Raw genomic sequence first — 15,666 nt, 5'->3', positions numbered from 1 at the left:
GCCTTGACCTAAAGAATCGTCTCCTCTGATATATACTCTTAGGCCTTCTTTGGAGGCCACCCTCCAAGTGCCCCCGTCAAATGAAGATAGGTGGGCGGCCCAAGAGAGAGGGTCTTCTCACTTGTGGTGCACCACTTATGGAATGCCCTCCCCAAGGAGGCTTGCCTGGCCCGCACACAGTTATCTTTTTGGCACCAGGTGAAGACATCCCTTTTCTCCCAGGCATTTTATATTCTGGATCTTACAGTTTAGATTTGCCTACAAAGGGTTGGAATGGCTGTTTTTATATATTTTGTATTGTATTTCCTGTGATGATTGTTGTTTTTATTGTGTACTGTTTTTTGTTTTTATTATATAATCTACCCAGAGAACTTTGTTATTAATTAAATTTGAAATAATGGGTGGAATCCAATATCATGCAAACTGATGTTTGCTCATACAACTTTCTCCCTCTCTCCTCGCCACCTGCAGCTCCCTGCTACCCCGATCCCAAATATCTGCTCTGAGGGTACAACCTCCTGGAACAGATTGGGGGGCTTGCAAGAAGAGGGATGGAGAAGTATCACCCCCTCCAAGTTTCGCTAACCAAAGCGGTAGTCAGACGAAGAACCGCTTACAGATACATTTTTGAAATGCTTAACGGGCTAGGTCTTTTTTCCCCACTTAATATTATTGAATTTATTTCTCTTTCTTCTACAGCTGAGCAGTAGACTGTTGGATGACTAATTGCTCATATCAATTGTGAAGATTTATTTGAGATGTCTTACAAATTGACTGAATAGTTATATATTTTGAGGTGTTTGTGGAGAAACAACCCATGAATTGATTTGCTTTATTGATTCATTTTTGTTTGGGTTACCTGCTTTATATGTGAAGTGGGTTGAAAAGCATAACAATTGCACCTCCCTGTTTAAATCAAATGACAAGAAAATCCAATAGTAGGCCTCACTCAAAGGACAGCGATGACTAAACCCTTGAATATTTTTTAAAAAAAAATATGTCCAAGTCCAATAAAGTAGAACAGCAGCTTCAGTGTTCTGATAAACAAATAGGGCTTTTTGACCAAAAATAAGAGTGAATGAATAAGATAGATTAGAGAAACATTACTAATTATGACAAAGCACAAAAAGAAATACGGAGTAAACAAGTGGATAAGCAAGAGTTAGCCATTAAGGGTGCAACCCTATGCATACTTAGACAGAAAAAAGTCCTACAACTCCCAGTATTCCCATGCTGACAGTTGTAATACCTTTTTCTGTTTAAATATGCATAGGATTGCACCCTAATTTTATAAGACAAAATTGAGGACTTACATCATAAACTCAGTAAAAACAAATTGATTTTGCAGTGAGTACGCACATGTTAACAACTACACCCTTATAGAAAGATTATTAGCTTCTTTAGGAGTGAAGCTCTTTTTTAGCCCAGAACTAGATATTGTAATTTACATAAAATGTCCACAGGATAATTGGTCAAGTGCAATAATTGTGTTTTTTTTAAATTAAGGCAAATGTTTTGGGAAAAGCCTGGTCAAATGATACATAAATTTCCTGTTCAATTACTATCAACCCTTTCTCCCAAGACACCTTAGCAAAAGACTATGGTTTATGAAGCTTAGAATAATCATCAAGGTCACATGCTCCTCCCCAACCATTCCAGTTTCAGAACAGAAATCCTGGTTTGTAACAGTTCCCTGTTATGATTGAAATGGGGAATTCTGGTTTGAAGTCAGTTAACTAACCAGGACAACAAGCTAGGATGGCTTACTAGTTAACTGACATTGGTGCTAGACATAACAGGGAAAGAAGCCAGGATCTCCATATTGAAGCATGAGAAGACGGACAAGGGAAGAATACGCGGGCCCAATTCTTGTTACCAAGAATTGCTGCAGAAAATGGGAGTGTAGTTATGTTTTCCAAACCCATAGGCCTGGTTCAGACAAGTATTCCAAGCTTCATAAGCGATGGAAAACAGGTGATAACTGCACTCCCATTTTCTGCTGCATCTTTAGCAAACTAAAGCAAATGTTGAATCACGCATCACAATAACATCCCATGAGACTACTTACCTTTGTTTCTTAAAAATATGAAATGCCTTATCACTGGAAAAGTTAGATCGATTGTCAGTTTCTGGCTGAAAGGAAACTGACTGCACACATGAAGGCAGCAACAGGGAAACCTGTTAAATATACAAAGTAATGTATAAGCATAATATAATTCTCCTGATTTAACATGCAGTCCATCAAAAGCACACATACACACAAAGAAATCCAGAGGCTGGAATTACAGCTTGTTTTTTCTTCTGCACTCTTATCTTGGTTGCTAGAGCTTAATTTCCAGTTGGCTTTAACGATGTAACATGTAGTGACTACTCAGTTCTCACAAAGTCAACTTTTTCTATCCCACAAAATATTCATCGACCTCAATATTTCTTAGTCTTGCTTAACACGCTGATACAGTTACAGAACTCACTCTTCAATTAAACTAATACAGCTGTCATTTCTGGCTACACATGAAGTTTTTTATGCACACTCCAAAGAGATGTCCAAAAAAATAATCTCTGTTTCTAGAACAGGATGGATACTGTAGGCCAAAGGGTGGACAGAAAGTAGATCTCCAGATGTTTTGGACTTCAACTCCCATAAGCTCCTGCCAGCATGCTCAATGGTCAGGAATGCTGGGAATTGAAGCCCAAAACATCTGAAGTTCTACCTTCTGCCCACCCCAGGTGTAGGCAACATAAATAGTGCCTAGGATCTTAAGAAAACAATGGTTTCAATTCCCAATAAGCATTGGAAAGACCATGATTTTATACAATTCTTCCAGTAGCTACTTAGTTTTTACCTTTGCTGCGCTGTTTTCATAGGCTGCCATAAGCCTCTCATGCAAGCCAGGGGAAAAGGATGCAATCCTGTCATTCTCAGCCAAAAGCTTCAGCGTCCCTTTCTCTAAATGAGATACAATCCTGCCAAGACAATAGCAACAAGGAATAGGGTCACAATACTGTATTAACTGAAAAATCAAATCCAGATTTAGTTGGATATTTTATTGGTCTCTGTGACCAGCCTACTTGAGGAACCAGCTCAATAGATCCCTGTCCGGACACTTTGTTCAGCTATGGAAGTTTAAGTAACAGTACTACACTGTTCACTTTGGCCTAATCTACACCAAGCAGGGCACAGCAGTATGAGAGCGGTATATGGCATGCGTCAATGGGCCCCAACAGTTGTCAGTGCCCTTCAATACCACTATATAGCAGTAGCATGGCTCCTGCCTTTTATATACTGCTTTCATAGTACAATATCCTGCTTGGTGTAAATTAGGCCTTTGTGTCTATTAAAGACAGGACATTTAGTCTGGCTGCACCAAGCTTATAGCCCCCTCTACCAACTAGTATTTAGCAGGCACCATCAATTTTGAGTTTCCATCACTTGTTCAAAACATTTTTCACACAAGCTTTCCTTGATTTGTGACACATCCAATATGCTTACCATTGCTTTCCAAGAATAGTTTTAGTATTGCCTTATCTGTATTGTACCATACTGGGTTGTTGTTTTAACAGATTGGAAAGTTGGGTACGTATTGTGAAGTTCCATTCCGATTCGGTGCACAGGAGACATTCATCATGGTTTAACTCCTCCCATCACTCAGGACATGCAAAGGACATGTGGCCAGGCCTTTTGCCTTGATCCTGGACTCTGTGGCTCCTCCCACCCAAGTCTTTCCATGCCTCCGCCTGGGATAGGTCTCACTATTCTCTTAATCACTTCCTAACTGTTTCCTTAGCAAACTTTATAGGGTTTTTTCTTCTTCTTTCTCTTTTTCAATGTGAGGCAAGCTATTCAATCTATAAGCAGGGGTGGGCAGCTTTGAGGGCTTAACGACAAACTTCTTCAGCAGCAGCAACAGCAGTAAAGCAATCACTGGTAGTGGCTGAAAAGGAGCAATTTAACTTTTAAGCAAGGTGTGTACCTCGTTCTGAAACTAAATTCGGCCATTTAAGGCTACCATTGTGGTTTACTTTGCTGCTGTCCTCTCCATCACAACAAATGCCACAGAGGGTAAAAGCGGCCAGGACCGCACTTAAAACTGGGTGGGGGCTGTATGTGGCCTGGGTGTTGCCTATTCCTGACATATAGAGTTGCATCCAATTTAGTCCTAATTAAACCCAGTCAGCCCATAAACTGACTGCAATAAAGCAAGCATTTGAAGGTGCAAGTATATGTACATTTATAAACACACCCCAAACCATTCCACTTACTCAAACTGATAATCCAAGACCTGCACAGCAAAATAAACACAGTTGTGTACACTGCAGAAGTGCTGCCTTTCTACTCCATCTGTAAGCAAAATATAATAGGTTTTTTTAAAAGATAAGCGATTATTTATTTGTTTATTTATTTGTTACATTTATATACCACTCCATAGCCGAAACTCTCTGGGCGGATTAGACAGAAAGCAGTAGGTAATCTCTGCAGAGAAGAATTGATTCTCTGTAAGAACATCCCAAAGAACACAGGCAGATCACTGGTCAGAAATAACTCGAAGCATCCCTACTTCCAGCACTGCTCAGTTGTCTCACATACCTAAGGAAGGCCCAACACAAGGTGGATTACTCCCAATTTATCCTGTTTTTGAACTCTATATCATAAGGAAAGACAAAATTAAAAGGTCTTTTAATTTTTGCCCTAAGCAAATGTAAACTGCTGGTGCCAAATTGACATTATTTCTTATTTAAAGCCCAAATTTCACTTGGGCTTTTTAGATAGTTCAAGTTTACATGAATAGACATTAATTTCCACTGATGGATATAAGCTACACATATATCCTATGTAAATTTGTTTTTAGAAATACCTTCAGCAGTTAGTATACCTGGCAACAGTATCAAATATTATCAAAAGGTTCCAAATGTATAGATATACAACTTTCTTAAGGGTATCACAGAAATCTGTACATACATATATATATTGCCATGAAGTTTCTAATGTCCCAATTCAAATGATCAAATCCCATTACATCCTAAACAAACCAGGATATGAAGCCATGGTTTAAAGTTGGTTTCTGAATCCTGGCTTGTTTATAGCCATTAACCATCCTTTGCTAGTTCAGACATCAGCTGGGGCTAACTGCAATTTCCTGGTTTCCCTACAAAGTGGGTGCAAAGGGGCTGAGCATCAATGCACAAATTCTTACATATCCTAACTTATTAAGCCAAGACTAAGCCAAGATTTGAGTGTCCAAAGCAGCCAATGTGTTAATGTTCATTGGGTTTCAAAAGCATACAACTGATATACTATAAGTGAAATACAAGCTTTTAAAACTCATCTAACTTTGTTTAACATAGGTTAAATCTACATCATATTTAACAGCCAAAGATCCTTATCCAATGCAACTTCTGACCTTTATACTCTTCACTGAAATCCAGATCACTCTCTCTATCTTCTGCAAAGGAAGTTCCCTTAGCTGTTAACAACTGCAACACAAAGAAAAACTCCAAGAAGATATTTGGCACCAGGTTTTCTGCAAAGAAAGTAAAGGAACAGAGCTAATCATTCAAAAGAGCCTTTGATTTATTCATTTAACTATTTTTAATCCTATCATCCTGAGCTCAGGGGAGGTATACACTTTTAAAAGTGGACTATATAAACTACATCTTAAAAGACAGATAAAATTATCTGCAATTAAAAATTAACCTCAAAGACGTTTTGCCTAATCTGGAGATCAGCACTGAGTTCAGTTAAAGACAAAGGATTGTTTTTTGCGTTTTCTAAAAGAAATACATTGTTCATTTCTTTCCTTTTAAAATCTCCAATACATTAAAGTTGTTATTCAGTGTTTTAGAATTGACTAAAATAGGGATTGGCTATATGAAAATCTAGGAAAAGCAATCTGTCCCTCCCACAGCAGTCCATTGGGCAGGAGAGAGGGAGTTAACAAGATCCTAGGCTGGAGATATAAAATTCCTGGAAATTTTGAGCCCACTGGGGTGGGGGTGGGGGTGGGGGTGGGGGGAATAGTGCATTTTTTCCTAGTTTTTTTTTCAAGAGGGAACTGGACATTTTTGAAAAATTGAAAAAGAAGCAATACTTATTTTTAGCACTCTTTACAGATATAAAGTCACTTTGTTACTTTAAGACAGTCTCCCCCAATCTGATGCCCTCCAGATATTTTGGTTTTCAGCTCCCATCAGCCTCAAGCAGTATGGACAATGGTTAGGAATGCTGGGAGTTGTAGTTAAAAGCATTTGGAGGGGAAGGCTGATTGAGAGAATTTGTGCAAAATTTGGATTCTCTTGGTACATATATAATTCTGAATTAACACTGCTACTATTACTATTTTGTAATTCAGAGAGCCCAGTACCTTTCCTGGAGTCCTATGGCTCCATTCATAAGACACCTCAAACCATGGCTTTAACCATGGTGGTTAAACCAGAAAGCCGGGCTGTGAAGACACCTTAAACCACAACTTTAACCACAGTGAATAAGGCTTTCTGGCTTAACCACCCTGGTTAAAGCTGTGGTTTAAGGTGTGTTCTGAACGGGGCCTTTGTGTTTAGACAGAAAAAAGTCCTACACTGCTGGTTGGAGAGTGCTAGAAGTTTTAGGGTTTTTTTTTCTAAACATGCATAGGATTGCACTATTAGGCTTTTAAATTAGGAGTGTAGTTGTGCAATTAGGGTACCAAAATCTATTTCTAAAATTTCTCCATTACTAAAATTTCAGTTTCAAAACTTTTTTTTAGAGGCTGCCATTCTTAGCATCCACCCAAATCAATATGAATGCAAAGTGCTAAGGGTCACCTTCTTCCATCTCTTACCTGCTATGCAAAATGAATAAAGCTGAGCCAGCTGTTCCAGCTGTTCCCTGCAGGAAACCTTGCTGATATCTGCAGAGGTTACCAAATGGTTTTCAGCAAGGAGACTTTCATTCCAACCAACATTAGGTTTGATGGATGTGCTAGAATCCAAAGACAACCCTGTTGGGGAAGATGCGTGATGCAACAACTTGGACCTGTAATTAAACAACAACAGAACTGAGAACCTAAAAGTTTCACTGCTCCATCATATTGATCAATGATGTTCTTCAAACATTTATCAAGTAGTTGAAAATGCAATTTCTTCCGAGAAACACATATTACTTAATAAAACAGGTGCCCTTTAATGCCATTTTCTACTGCATTTTCGACATATTCTCTGCTGTGGCACCCCGGCTGTGGAATGAGCTCCCTAAGGAGGTTCGCTTGGCACCTACATTATATGCTTTTAGACGCCAGGTGAAGACCTTTTTATTCTCCCAACATTTTAACAATCTATAAATACATTTTAACATGGTGCTTTAAATTTGTAATTTTGCATTGCTGCTGTTTTTATCTGGTTGAGCTTTTTTATTGTATTTTATATTATGGTTTTATACTGTTGTTTTATATTATGAATGTTTTTAATTTTTGTGAACCGCCCAGAGAGCTCCGGCTATTGGGCGGTATAGAAATGTAATAAATAAATAAATAAATAATATTACAACTATATCAACATTCTTCAACATTAAAGACCAAATTCTAATCTTAATACAGTTACTTGCAAGGTTATAAGGTCACTTTCACAAGTGATACTAATACTGTCTTTTGGCTTTAGCATGGGTTTTTTGAACTTGTGAATCACATCAAGGTGGAACATAATACAAGAAACAGCCATTTTTAACTTTCACATTACAACCCCTAGAAACTATTCAGTTCTACTTCACAGGGGTGGGGAACCTCAGATCCAGGAGTTCCAGGTTTCCCCAGAGGGCCAGGTCCCCTTCCCCTGACCCCACCCACTAACATTTGCCAGTTTCCTGGCCTTTGTGCAGTTCTTTCTAAAAAGTTAATATTCCTCTTCTAAGGCTTAGCTATTTGCATTAAGAACTTTAAGCAACAATATACTGGTACTTTTTGCAAATTTAGCTCCACCCCTTTTGCCTTTGGCCACGCCCACCAGCACAGAATGTGGCCTCCAAGAGCATCTCTGAAATTGACCTTCCCCTGGGCTGAAAGACGTTCCCCATCCCTGCTTTAAGACGATATCTCAAACAACATTCCTGACCCATGATAGATGTGTCCCTCTGCTGAGCACCCCATCCCAAATTTCACAATGTACCGTTCTTTCTTCAGCATCTCTCTTTCCTCCTGAAGGCTTCCTGGAATGGAGGTTAGGTTCACTTCTGGAGAGGTAGGAAGGCCCTCAGGACTTCTTCCAGGCTGAAAGGTTTGAGACTGGCCAACAGGTGTGGACGTGAAACATATCTTGGGCTTGGAGAGCATTCGTTCAGTACTCACTGGAGTAGGGTTGATTCTTCTTGATGGTTTGATTTTGCTGAAATGCAAAGACAGCTTCGGGTATTGGGCAGTATAGTAATGCAATAAATAAATAAATAAATAAATAAATAAAACCAGATCAAGGGTAAAACCAAAACAGTAAGTTATACCTCTATATCAAGCACACATGCACTACTTGCGGATAACATTTGGGGACATTTACTGTGGCCACACATACATTAATGAGGTGACAAATTAAAATACAGAGCATGTAGATTTATTAAGAAATAATTTTGTTTACCAACCAAGATTTCTAAAAAAAAAAAAAAAAGGTATTCACAAGCTGATGCCTGTCAGCCTCTGAACCTTTTCTAGCCTTTGTCTGAGATACTGAGCTATCATAGAAGCCTCTTTGTCAGAGTTCTGTCTTCAGGTTATTAAACTGAGCTTATATCAAGCATGCTCACTTGGAGCAAAGCTTAAGAGAAAGAGTCCCCAAACCTTCTTGGTGTGGGGGGACACTTGAAATTTCAAAAGTGTGTTATGGGTGCTCTCATGAAACGGCTACTATAGTAGGCATGGACTGGTCACAAAACATTCATTTCTCAGAAAAGTGCCTTGACAAAGAACTTAAGTACACGGGAGAGATGGATTCGAAATTCCAAAATGCAAAAATGCTCTTTTGAACCCAAATAATGATGGTGCTGAAAGGCAGCACTTTGCTCAGCAGCATGTCAGCTTCCCAGGTTAAAAAATAATAAAACCTTAATAAAATAAAAATCAGGAGGGGCAAGGAGCCTGGCAGGTACCAAGAGAGGTGTCTGCAGGCACACTGCCAGCAATAGGCCCCATGTTGGAGACCCTAGCTTAAGAATGTAAAGGTAAGGGAGAAGCAGAATGTGATTTTAAAATGCTGGCAATCAGACGCCAGGAAGTGAGAAGGACTCAGCACCATGGATGTGGTGTGGAGAGAAGCATGTCCTGCTAATCAACCGGTCATTAGGTCAGTGCCACCCTCTCCAGCCATCCTACAAGGCAGATGCGGCAGAATCTGGGGATTCTTAGCAGCACTATTTTCAAAACACTTGTTCATCCTTAATTCAAAGCTGTAAAATTACCAGAGGAAATTAATAAAGCCTCACTCCAAGACTTACTTTATCATTCCAGCAGTACTCATGGGTGGAAACTCCTCCAAGTCATTTAGGTTAAGCTGGTCAGGTGGAGAACTCATACAGACAGGACTCACTTTCCTCTGCCTTGATGAAACCAACGAGGAACCATCATGCTTCACTTCATCGTTCAAGTTTCTTCCTAGGTCTTGTGCCACCGGCCGGCCAGAACCAGTTGCAGAACTGTTACCTTTCCTTCTGCCTCGCCTCACTGGGGCAGCAACAAGAAAACTCCCCAGATTTGTTTTTTGAGTAGAGCGTCTCTCATTGCGAGAAAAAATGGGACTTGAACCAAGACTTGGGCTGGTGCTGAGATCACTGAAGGAACCAAGTACACTTGACTCATTGAAGGCAGAAGATCCATGTGATACCGAAGTAGAAATACTGGTATTAAAGCTATGCAAGCTGGTAGGGGTTGCATCACAAAAAAGCAGCCCTCGACTGCTACTGGACCCCGTTACACTGGGAGACCTCCTTTCAGGACCTGTTCTTTGGTTCCTAGCAGAAATCCCAAGGAGTTTGGCATTTGGAGTTTTAGCAGGGGTAGATGGTCCATTAGTCAATATCCGACTGGTTTGTTCCCTTAAGTAATTCAGTAAAAAAGGCACAAAGTCTTTCTGAAGTGAATTAAGGAGGGCTAGCTTGGGGTGGACTTGGGTTTCCTGAACAAAACACACAAAACAAAACATATCACAACACGCTCAGACTGAATTATTTTTAACTAGAGGTATGCAGAGACTGACATTTCACTATTTTTATAAGAATGAGACTGGCTAAAAAGCCCAGTTATAAACATTTAAATCAAAATGAACCAATTTCAAAAGACAGAATATTCAAGTGATCTAAAACTAAAACCCCACACCACTTTATTAAAAAAACACATTATTTTTCTCTTACCTGATTTATTATTTATGTATTTTATTTATTATATTTATTTGTATCCTGCCTTTTGCCCAATGCTGGGCCTCAAGGTGTTTCAAAATTAGGGTGACCATATGAAAAGGAGGACAGGGCTCCTGTATCTTTAACAGTTGCATAGAAAAGGGAATTTCAACAAGTGTCATTTGTATATATGGAGGATCTGGTGAAATTCCCTCTTCATCAGAACAGTTAAAGCTGCAAGAGCTATAGATTGTATTAGATTGTATTTATTAGATTGTAAGCCTATGCGGCAGGGTCTTGCTATTTACTGTTTTACTCTGTACAGCACCATGTACACTGATGGTGCTATATAAATAAATAATAATAATAATAATAATAATAGCTATACTAGAGTGACCAGATTTAAAAGAGGGCAGGGCTCCTGCAGCTTTAACTGTTGTGATGAAGAGGAAACTTCACCATGTTCTCCACATATACAAATGACACCTGCAGAAATTCCCTTTTCAATACAACTGTTAAAGATACAGGAGCCCTGTCCTTCTTTTCATATGGTCACCCCCAACAAAATTAAAACATATACTGTTAAAACCTATAAATAGAAATGTTAAAAAGTTACAAATATATTAAATATGTTCCAATATTAAAACAAACTTTTAAAATGCATGACAATTTTAAAAGTCCTAGGCATAGACCAAAGTCCAGATTATTCGCCAAAGGCCTGCCAGGACAAGGAAGTTTTTGACTGCCTCCAAAAGCACATCAAAGAGGGAGCCTGTCTAGCTTCCCTAGGAAGAGAATTCCAGAGCACCGGAGCAGCCACTGAGAAGGCCAGGAAATTACAGGCTGGTTAGCTTAATATCTGTTCCAGGTAAATTGGTTGAAACCATTATTAAAGACAAAATTAGTAAGCATATAGAAGGGCAGGTCCTGCTGAAGAAGAATCAACATGGCTTCCGCAAAGGCAAGTCCTGTCTCACTAATCTATTAGAATTCTTTGAGAGTGTCAAGGGGCTGGAGCATCTCCCCCTATGAGGGAAGGTCACATCAACTGTGATTGTTTAGATTGGAAAAAAGGAGGCTAAAGGGAGAGAGGATAGAGGTGTACACAATTGTGCATGGTGTGGAAAATGTGGAAAGGGAGACATTTTTCTCCCTCTCTCAAAATACTAGAACCCGGGGTCATCCCATGAAGCTGATTGGTGGGAGGTCCAGGACAAAGAAAAGGAAGTATTTCTTCACACAGCACATAGTTAAATTATAGAACTCACTACCACAAGATGTTGCGATGGCCACCAATTTGGATGGCTTTAAAAGGGGGTTGTGTAAATTCCTAGAGGCGAAGGCTAACAATGGCTACTAGCCCTGATGGTTGTGTGCTGTCTCCAGTATCCGAGGCAGTAAGCCCGTGTGCACCAGTTGCTGCGGAACATGGGTGGGAGGGTGCTGTTGCTGCTTGTTCATCCCTGTCCGATGGCTGGTCGGCCACTGTGTGAACGGAGTGCTGGACTAGATGGACCCTTGGTCTGATCCAGCATCAGGGCTCTTCTTATGTTCTTATGCAAGAACTGCTTTGAGGAAAACCTTTTAGGCATAGAAAATAGCACTGATATGGTAAGTAGCACTGAATTCAGTGGGACATATGCCTAATATGTGTGCTAAGGAATAAGACTGCACCTTTAAATCTACAATTCAACTCTAATGTAGTACTTTTCATAATGTTAGAGGGAAACTACAGCAAGAGATACATTGCCCTCTAGTGTTCCTTGGCATCATTACTTTAGTACTGAAACAACGACAAAAGCAGCAACAAAAAAAGTACTGGTTTCATTAACAGCTCCATCAGACAAGCAGTTTATCGAACACTTGTTACTGGGCACTCACAGATTTTTACAGCTCCTTCTCATGACATCGTCTGTCTCCCGCCCCTTCTAGCCTTCTTTGCGCCATAAAAAAACACAACAGTAAGTCTGACTTAAAATAAAGACAGAAATTGCCGCTATCTCCTGCTGCGTGCAGAAGCCGTGGGACCAAAACAGCCCACTGAACGGGCCACATGCACATTGTTGACTTCGTCTTTCAAAAGAGGAAGTAATGAGGGACAAACACGCAGGCAAAGAAGCGACAGTAAGCCAACGCAATTTTCTCCGTGTGATGATGCTCTAAGAGGTAACTAACGATGCCTCTGAAATTTGAGATTGATGTGTAAGTCAAATCTGACATGCTCATCACTCTTGAATCAGTAACGAGCCCCAATTTATTTCCAACAAACTTCAGTTTTGTTGTAATTCAATCAGAGTTAATTTATGCTTTCTGCACTCAACCTGCAACTTTAACAACTTCTTTATTTTAACTTCTTTAAAGGCAAGTCTCTTTAACAGGCTAGGAAGCATAACTCCTGCCACATGCTTTCAATACAGAGCCAGAATCATTCCTGGAAACAGTGCTATGTGATCATATAACAGTTTCCAGAGGCTGAAAGTGGTGGGGGATGATGACTGCCCCCATATAGCCATGCTTCCTGGCCTCTTGGAGATGCTTCTGTCTTTAAAGAAGAAAATGTTTTTTTAAAACGCTGGGCTGCTTGTACTTACCTTGTATTACTGCAAGTTTAAATTTATTTTTGTCTGCACTTAAAATTTGTAACTCAGTGAGCAAATTATGAATTTGCCCATCAGCAGATGCAAAACTAACCCATGGTGAGCATTGGGCTTAGATGCTCACCCTCCCTCCAGCTTGGTTATGAGTTCAGAAGCTTTTGCTTCTATTTTAGGTTAACCACAGCTTGTCACATCTTCAAAACTTGGACAAACTATGGTCAATCTTAACTGGTTTGTTGAAACAAGCAAGCTGCAAAGCATAGTTTACAAAGCTGACTTGTTTCAACTAACCATATTTAACTTTCTCTAGCAACTATTGGCTGACAATTGGCATCTTCACTCTGGCATGTGGAATGTATTATTAACTGACCCAAGACAGGAGGATACAGAAAACAGAAGAGAACCATTTTCAAATCATGATCAGGCAGCAAGAATTGTCAGTTTATTTATTTATTACATTTATATCCCGCCTTCTTTTCCTCCTTAAGGAAACCGTGGTGGTGAATATAAACCTCCTCCTCTCCATCTTATCCTCTCAACAGCAAACCTGTGAGGCAGATTTGGCTGAGAGTCTGAAGTTACCCAGTGAGCTTCTATGGCCGAGTATGGAGTAGAACCCGGAACTCCCGATTCTCAATCTGACACTCTAACCACTACCACACTGGCTCTCCAGTTTAAATAAAAAATACAAAAATATATTTAAATACTATTTATGAGAACAGTCCAACTTACTTTCCATCCTCTCGAAACTGGTGAAATGACAGAGATATTGACTTGCTTAATACTCATCCAACTAGTTATCTCTTCAGACTAATCCCCAACTATATGACACACCGACCCCTTTTGCACTAACAAGAGGTGGCAATATTGCACATTAAACTTACATATCCTGGGTCCAGCTCCAGCTGAGAGCCCCCTCCCTCCTGCTGTCAACTGTAACTGCTGAACTTTCCAACTAAGTTTGTAGTGCCTGAATTTGCTTTCCTTTTCCCCTCCTCCTCCTCCTCCCTCCCAATCCCCTTTCCTTTTGTTTCATGTCTTTTAGATTGTAAGCCTGTGGCAGCGACTGTCAAGAAATACTTTTGTAAGCCGCCGTGAGAGCCTTTTTTGGCTGAATGGCGGCATAAAAATCCTTAAATAAATAAATATCCTTACCATACCAGAGAATTCCCATGACCCCTGTTCACAAACAAGGAGCTTTGTGTTTTGAACACATATGTATACATACCCCTTTCAGCTAGTGCAGGAGATGACCTGTTGCTATTTGTTTAGCTCAGGAAGTATACAGCTCTTTTAAGCAGTCCAGCCTTATATATTTTCACACATGGAAAGAAGAAAGAAGTATGCCTCCCTGCCTATAAGAAAAAGAGACTGGAATCCCACCGTAGACGCTGCTGCTTTAGGCAGAGCCATGTTAAGTCTGGACCACAATCAGTAACATCTTTGATGGTGTCTTCAGGGCTGGCTCTATCATTAGGCAGAGTAAAACAGCTGCCTCACATATCATGAAAGGGCAACAAACTGTTAATTTTTTGCTGCCAGGGAGGGGCAAAGGTGCTTGTGGAATTTGCTGCCTCAGCCATCAAAATAACTTGACTGACCTTGGGTATTATGCACCCTGTCTTGGAAGGGGGCAGGTAATATTTGCTGCTTTGCCCCAGGCAGCAAAAGACCTTGGGCCAGCCTAGAAAGACTGACAAGCAAGGATTTGACAAGCAAAGCAAGCCTAAATCTGCCTTCCTGCACAACTCACCACAGAATACATCCAAACTGTACACCCAAAACTGCTACAGAAGTTATTATAAAGTACAGCCATTCATACGTCTGCAGAAGAGGTGATAAAGGTGTTTTTTGCTGAAGCTCCCTAGGCATACGTACTCATAAGTAAGTTGCACTGAACTTAGTAGAGGTTATTTCAGAGAATCGAAACGGTTTCATTCTTGCCGTATCCGTTCCGCCAGCTGTTATTAAGGCTGGGGCGGGCAAACGGGGGTGGGGACGAGGCTTTGGAGTTCAGAGAAATGCCAAGGGCTTGATGCAGCTTTGACTCATGAAACGCTGCCCGCCTCTGAACGCTCAAGAACCCTACACAGTGCAGGCCCAAGGGCTGCAACCTTCCTCAGGCTTCTGTCGCCAGGGCAGGGAGGAGGGGGGGGTTCTCTCTCTCCCGCCGCCCCTTCAGCGCCGAGGGCTTTGGAAAACAGGGCGCCACTTCGTTGCCCGCAAACTTCCCGCCCGTGCTGCAGACGCAGCGAGTAACTATTTCAAAGCTCGCCCTGGCGGCTGCGCGTGTTTACCTCGACGGGGCAGGGGCTCTGGCTCGGCTCCAGCCACCGCACCACAGCGCTGGCCGCCACCACGTCCTTCAGCAACAGCTCCAACACAGCCGCCATCCCCCTCCTCCTGCTGGCTTGCGCTGCCCCCGCCGCTGCTCCCGCTGAGCCTTCGGGCAGGCGCGCGCAAGAAGAACGCCACCCTCGCTGCGGACCCAAAGACTCCCTGAAAAGAAAAGCACCCAAAAAGCAGGAGGAGGCGGGTTCTAATCCCCTTCTAACTCCGGGTTAGAGCGCAGCACGTGGGAGAGGACCGGCCCAGACAGACACTTAACACGCCGGGTGCGGCGGCGGGGCGAGAGAGGAGAGGGGCGCGCTCGCTCGCTCGCTCGCTCGCCTCCTCCCTCCTCCTCGGGGGAAGGCGGGCTTCAGCACCACCCAGGGAGCACAAGAA

At 41.3% G+C, this 15,666-nt stretch overlaps 1 protein-coding gene across 2 annotated transcripts in view; it reads right to left on the bottom strand.

Moving 5' to 3' along the window:
* CDAN1 (codanin 1) overlaps positions 1-15,580 on the bottom strand; it is a 49,178-nt gene extending 33,598 nt beyond the window's left edge. Inside the window, exons 1-8 of one of the 2 annotated variants that reach the window (XM_063117652.1) lie at positions 15,237-15,580; positions 9,446-10,122; positions 8,134-8,349; positions 6,816-7,009; positions 5,400-5,519; positions 4,261-4,339; positions 2,844-2,964; positions 2,069-2,178 (exon numbers count right to left, since the gene is read on the bottom strand). In XM_063117652.1, coding sequence (XP_062973722.1) covers positions 2,069-2,178; positions 2,844-2,964; positions 4,261-4,339; positions 5,400-5,519; positions 6,816-7,009; positions 8,134-8,349; positions 9,446-10,122; positions 15,237-15,332 — 1,613 coding nt within the window. In that variant the 5' untranslated portion in view covers positions 15,333-15,580. The remainder of the gene's footprint in view (positions 1-2,068; positions 2,179-2,843; positions 2,965-4,260; positions 4,340-5,399; positions 5,520-6,815; positions 7,010-8,133; positions 8,350-9,445; positions 10,123-15,236) is intronic. The other variant, XM_063117653.1, reaches the window with a different exon arrangement.
* Between the last annotated feature and the right edge of the window lie 86 nt (positions 15,581-15,666).

The sequence above is a fragment of the Elgaria multicarinata genome, chromosome 2 (genome assembly GCF_023053635.1).
Source record: "Elgaria multicarinata webbii isolate HBS135686 ecotype San Diego chromosome 2, rElgMul1.1.pri, whole genome shotgun sequence".
Lineage (NCBI taxonomy): Eukaryota > Metazoa > Chordata > Lepidosauria > Squamata > Anguidae > Elgaria > Elgaria multicarinata.
Note: the sequence above shows the minus strand (reverse complement) of the source record. Positions and strands in the feature narration are given on the sequence as shown.